The 5,130-nt window shown below is 45.3% G+C and overlaps 1 protein-coding gene across 1 annotated transcript; it reads right to left on the reverse strand.

Moving 5' to 3' along the window:
- Positions 1 to 2,269: 2,269 nt before the first annotated feature.
- On the reverse strand, positions 2,270 to 2,881 carry LOC121454117 (glutathione S-transferase Mu 1-like). Its single transcript, XM_041661320.1, has one exon. It carries the CDS (start codon positions 2,867 to 2,869, stop codon positions 2,270 to 2,272), a length of 600 nt encoding a protein of 199 aa, XP_041517254.1. The 5' UTR covers positions 2,870 to 2,881.
- Between the last annotated feature and the right edge of the window lie 2,249 nt (positions 2,882 to 5,130).

Below are 5,130 nucleotides of genomic sequence, written 5' to 3' on the forward strand. Positions count from 1 at the left end.
CAACTGCCAAAACTCTACCCAGATTCAAATGTATAGTGAATCTAGGGTGTTTCCGTGTGGTTCATCTGTGTTGCATCATGCTACTCCACTGTGGCCTTTACACAACATACATGTTTTTCACTGTGCACAGCTTCATGACATGTAACACCAACCAAGGCTGTCCAAAACACACCTGCTCGGATTCAGGACTGTGGTATGATAGTAACTGTCTGCCAAGGCTGTCCAAAACACACCTGCTCGGATTCAGGACTGTGGTGTGACATTAACTGTCTGCCAAGGCTGTCCAAAACACACCTGCTCGGATTCAGGACTGTGGTGTGACATTAACTGTCTGCCAAGGCTGTCCAAAACACACCTGCTCAGATTCAGGACTGTGGTATGATAGTAACTGTCCGTAAAAAGTTTTCTGACTGTATAGGACCATCCCAGCTTAGTTACAGAAAACAAAGATTTTACATTCTTCTGCCATCATTCTGCAGTGTGTAGGCATCAAATTAATATATCCTTGGAATGCATTGTGTTACAATGTTTGATTTCTAAAATTTCTATTTGTGTTGCTGGTTTAAGTCTCTAAAAAATTTTAAAATAAATTTTGCCTTATGAAAATATACATCTTCCACTTTGTGCTATGAATTTTTTCAATTTGGTGTTATCGGCATTGATGATTATAAAATCCAAGTGTCTATCAACTCTGAAAAAATATTGAAGATGCTTCACATTCTACAGTACCAAAATTCAGCCACAATTTCTTTTTTTTCTCTTTCTCTCCTTCCTTCCTTTCCTTTCCTTTCCTTCTCTTCTTTTCTCCATACCCCCTACCCCCAAGGACAGCTTTATTAGAGTGTAAAAAAAAAACCCCAGAGCAGGCAAGCTGTGAATCTCTACTGCTACCTAGAGGAGGAAGATAGCACAGAAGTAGTAAGGGCCATACCGTCTGACTTAAGCCAGAATGAAGGTCAGACCTCAGACAAGTAACCATAGAGGAGATGGAAGACCCACCAGAGTCCCATGGTGGCTTATTGGGACTGCCAAATTTTAATGCATTATGTATAAGTAAACATATACATCCATCTTATTACTGTATAGATTTGTATTCATCCTTAATAAACAGTAAAATTACCTATTCACCAAGGAATTGTTTGTAATATATTTCTTTATGAATTATTATCAGTAAATGTTTGTATGCCTATTTTGTACACCTAGAGTTGTGTACAAATGTTTAAAGTGAAGAGGGATTGTGAGTGGATGACTTGGATGACCGCTGCCCTGAAAGTGTCAGTCTTTTCCAATCTGGCCTTATATATACGTAACACTTCTTGCTTGCCTGATGAGCCCTTTGCCCTTTCCTGGGAGGTCCCCATCCTCTAACTGGCCTTACCATTTTTCAGTCATACCTTCTCCTGGATGGATACAGTCTGTTTCCAGACTTAACTTTAGCACCCCCTTTCCTGCCCAAGCTCTGTAAATCCAGACCACTACTTTACCCTTTTGGAACTCAAGTTATGCATCATACCCATATTCCAAGAGGTGGGGTAGATAGTCATAGGTACTTTCCTCTCATGACATGGCCAAGTTATTTAAAATACAAGACTTAGACTCCTTAGGATAGGATAACTTTTTGAAGCATTTATCCCATGTTTCTTGTTTGATATTGTTTATGTTGGTTGTAATTCTAATCCTTATACTTGATATTTGTTCTTATTGTATATAATTTTGTATTAGGCTTAGAACTCTCTTATTTAAACAAAAGGGGGAGGTGCTGTAGGAAATCCTTCAGCCAGTAGCCTTTAAGTTACCCACCCACCTAGGCATGGCCTCTTATACTATAAATGCCAATGTAAAGCACACGCCTGTCCTCTCTTCCAGTTGCTGGATTCGGTTACTGTTTTCCTGTTCGAGCAGAAGACTGCTATCTGTGAGTCTACCCCTAAATAAATAACCCTTTTGTGTGTGTGTGTCTGTGTTTCAGGCTTTATTGGAGATGAGATGGGCCTGGGGGAGCCCCGCCACTGGGGAACTTGAAACAGTATTGACCTGTAGGGCAATTCTAGGGAGCAGAATGCAGGGCAGACATCAAATCGCAGAAGAGGACTGTGTAGTCGATTGGGGCACAAATGAAGAAGGGGCGTTGAGTAAAGGAAGCGGGGAGATGAAGACTGCATGGGTTTGACTAGGTTAAGACCTGAGGAGAAAAAGCCAGAGAAGGGTGTGGGAATAACAGGGAGGCAGCAGTGTAGAAGGCCAGCTGTTCCCATGGCCTGGAGGACCCCTACCATAGACAGGTTCCCCGTGTAACAGCCAGCACAGCAGGGGTCCACTTGTTACACCAGTGCGCCATTTTTGGGAAGATAGGTGTTGGAAGGAAGCAACCCGTCTTCATGTAGGCAGAGATCTTCTTCAGGCCCTCAAAGCGGGCCATGTAGTCCTTCAGGTTGGGAAATGCATCCAGACATTTGGGCTCAAAGAAACGGTACTGGTCAAGAATATCGTAAGCGAGGAAATCCACGTAGGTGATCTTGTCCCCTGCAAACGATGGCCGCTTGCCCAGGAACTCCGAATAGAGCTTCATCTTCTCAGGGATGGTCTTCAAGAACTCTGGCTTCTGCTTCTCAAAGTCAGGGTTGTAACAGAGCATGATGAGCTGCATGCGGTTGTCCATGACCTGGTTCTCCACAGTGTCGGCACAAATCCTCTCCTGCTCTGTCTCCCCACACAGTTTGTGCTTGCGGGCAATGTAGCGCAGGATGGCGTTGCTCTGGGTGATCTTGTGGGACCCGTCAATTAAGTAGGGCAGATTGGGGAAGTCCAGGCCCAGCTTGAACTTCTCATTCAGCCATTGGCTTCTATCATAGTCAGGAGCATCCCCCATGGTGTATCTCTTCTCCTCAAGTCTGACACACCCCATCTGCCTGCTTCTGGAATACATAAATAACCTTTTTGCGCTCAATCCTGAGCTAGTGTGGGATTTCTTTTTAGCATCTGTCTTTAGTATCATATTATTGATTCATGGATACTCTTTATATACTACCCATGATCGATGCTGACATAATTGAACATAACTTCCAGTACTGGTTCCTGAAGGAGTCATTAAATCATGATTTTTTTTTCCAGCATGCCATTCTCCAACCTAAAGTTTTTCCATTGTAAACTAGAAACAATGTTAGAAAACTTCTGTTTCCTTCTTTCTAGGGAAACTTTGGTAAAGTATTTCCAACGGAAACAAAGTCAAACTCACATGTTAATAATCTGCTGTCATCTTTGCAAACTCTGTCTTCAGACAGAGTAGATGTCTCTATGTGTGAACTGGTAGATCTTGTGATTCGTCTTCTAATGGAAATAATTAGCATGCTTGCAATGGCATGTATGATCCAGTCAAAGAACAGCCTAGTCATTCCTTTTGGATCAGAGGCCATTCCTTTAGGTCCTAAAGGCTAAATGTGGCCACATGTATTTCCAGAGTGCCCACCCCACTTCCCTCTTGCCCCAGAGTGCCCACCCCATTTCCCTCTGTCCCAGAGTGCCCACCCCACTTCCCTCTTGCCCCAGAGTGCCCACCCCATTTCCCTCTGTCCCAGAGTGCCCATCCCACTTCCCTCTTGCCCCAGAGTGCCCACCCCACTTCCCTCTTGCCCCAGAGTGCCCACCCCACTTCCCTCGGCTTCGGAGTGCCCACCCCATTTCCCTCTGTCCCAGAGTGCCCACCCCACTTCCCTCTGCCCCAGAGTGCCCACCCCACTTCCCTCTTGCCCCAGAGTGCCCACCCCATTCCCCTCTGCCCCAGAGTGCCCACCCCACTTCCCTCTACTCACAGAGTGCCCACCCCTTCCCTCTGTCCCTGGAATGTCCTACCCCATTTCCACTTCTCCTTGGCACCAGCCTCCTTTTCCGCGTTGAGACACACCGTGGCATGTTTACTGGACGCTGTCCCATGTCCTCATATCCCCCATCTCAGCACTTTCTTAGCAGTGCAGTCTGTTCTTTGGGATGCCTTCCCACACTTTTTGGATGACAACAGTCTGCTCTGCCAGGGCACACATTTTAAAGCAGTTAACAGGCTTTAACAAGCGTGAGAGAGATGAACAGAAGCATATTGAAGGCGTCCTTGGGGCACCGTTGGCATGAACACATCTGCTTGGTTGGAGTGTGTGCTCTCAGGGTTGTTGTGTGAACTGCGTCCCACTGCATCTCCTCGTTGACATCCTCCTCAGCATCCATCCAAACCTCAGCCTCAGCCTTGTAGTTTGCATCCATACAGCAGGGCTCTCTGCTTCCGTGTGATTTTTTTTCAGAATACTTTAGAATACTTCAGAATACTTCAGAATACTTCATCCACTGGCAGCCCCTTTTAAAAACTTTCAGTCAATCCCTGTTCTTCAGAAGAAGTGTTTCTCTGCCAACAAAGTGCCCTAGGTCTTTATAATGGGCCCCGAGGACTTATTTCCAGCTCACCTGTGTACCTTTGGCCTGGGTGCCTCCGTCTGCCATTTTCTAGGATTGCTAAGAATGTTTTGTCCCAAGCTGATGTAAATGTGGCTTCCTTTACTTGAAAGGTCTGTTCTTCCCATTTTGGGTAACTTGCTCTTAAACTCTATTAATAATGGTTAATAGTGATTGTCAACTTGACAGATCTATAATCACTTAGGAGCACGCTTCTGGGCACAGCTGTGAGGGGATTAACTGGATTGGGTTAACCTCTGGGCTCAGCTGTGAGGGGTTGACTAGATGGGTTAGTCTCTGGGCAGAGCTGTAAGGGGTTAACTAGACTAATTTAGTCTCTGGGCAGAGTTGTAAGGGGTTTAGTAGACTGGGTTAGCCTCTGAGCATAGCTGTGAGGGGTTAAGACTGGGTAATGACATAAGACTAACTTTAATGGTGAGCAGTGTTTTACCAAAGACCTGGCAGGTTGAATAATGGGAGCTGAGCCTTAGCATACTCCTCTCTCCACTGTGGAGACCATGTGACTAGCTTCCTCAAGTTCCTGTCACCATGAACTTTCCTGTCATTACAGACTGTATCCTCAAATTGTGAGTCAAATAAACACTCCTTCCCTTAGGTTGTCTTCATCTGGGTAGTCTGTCATAGCAACAGGAAACACAGCTACCAGGAACTCCAAGGCAGTAGCCCTTCAGC

The sequence above is a fragment of the Microtus oregoni genome, unplaced genomic scaffold (assembly GCF_018167655.1).
Source record: "Microtus oregoni isolate MIOR12 unplaced genomic scaffold, Mior012 000012F_ref0000307, whole genome shotgun sequence".
NCBI lineage: Eukaryota > Metazoa > Chordata > Mammalia > Rodentia > Cricetidae > Microtus > Microtus oregoni.

Excerpts from the sequence above, each read along its gene's own strand:
- LOC121454117 (XM_041661320.1), bottom strand. The coding sequence starts at position 2,869 with ATGGGGGATGCTCCTGACTATGATAGAAGCCAATGGCTGAATGAGAAG.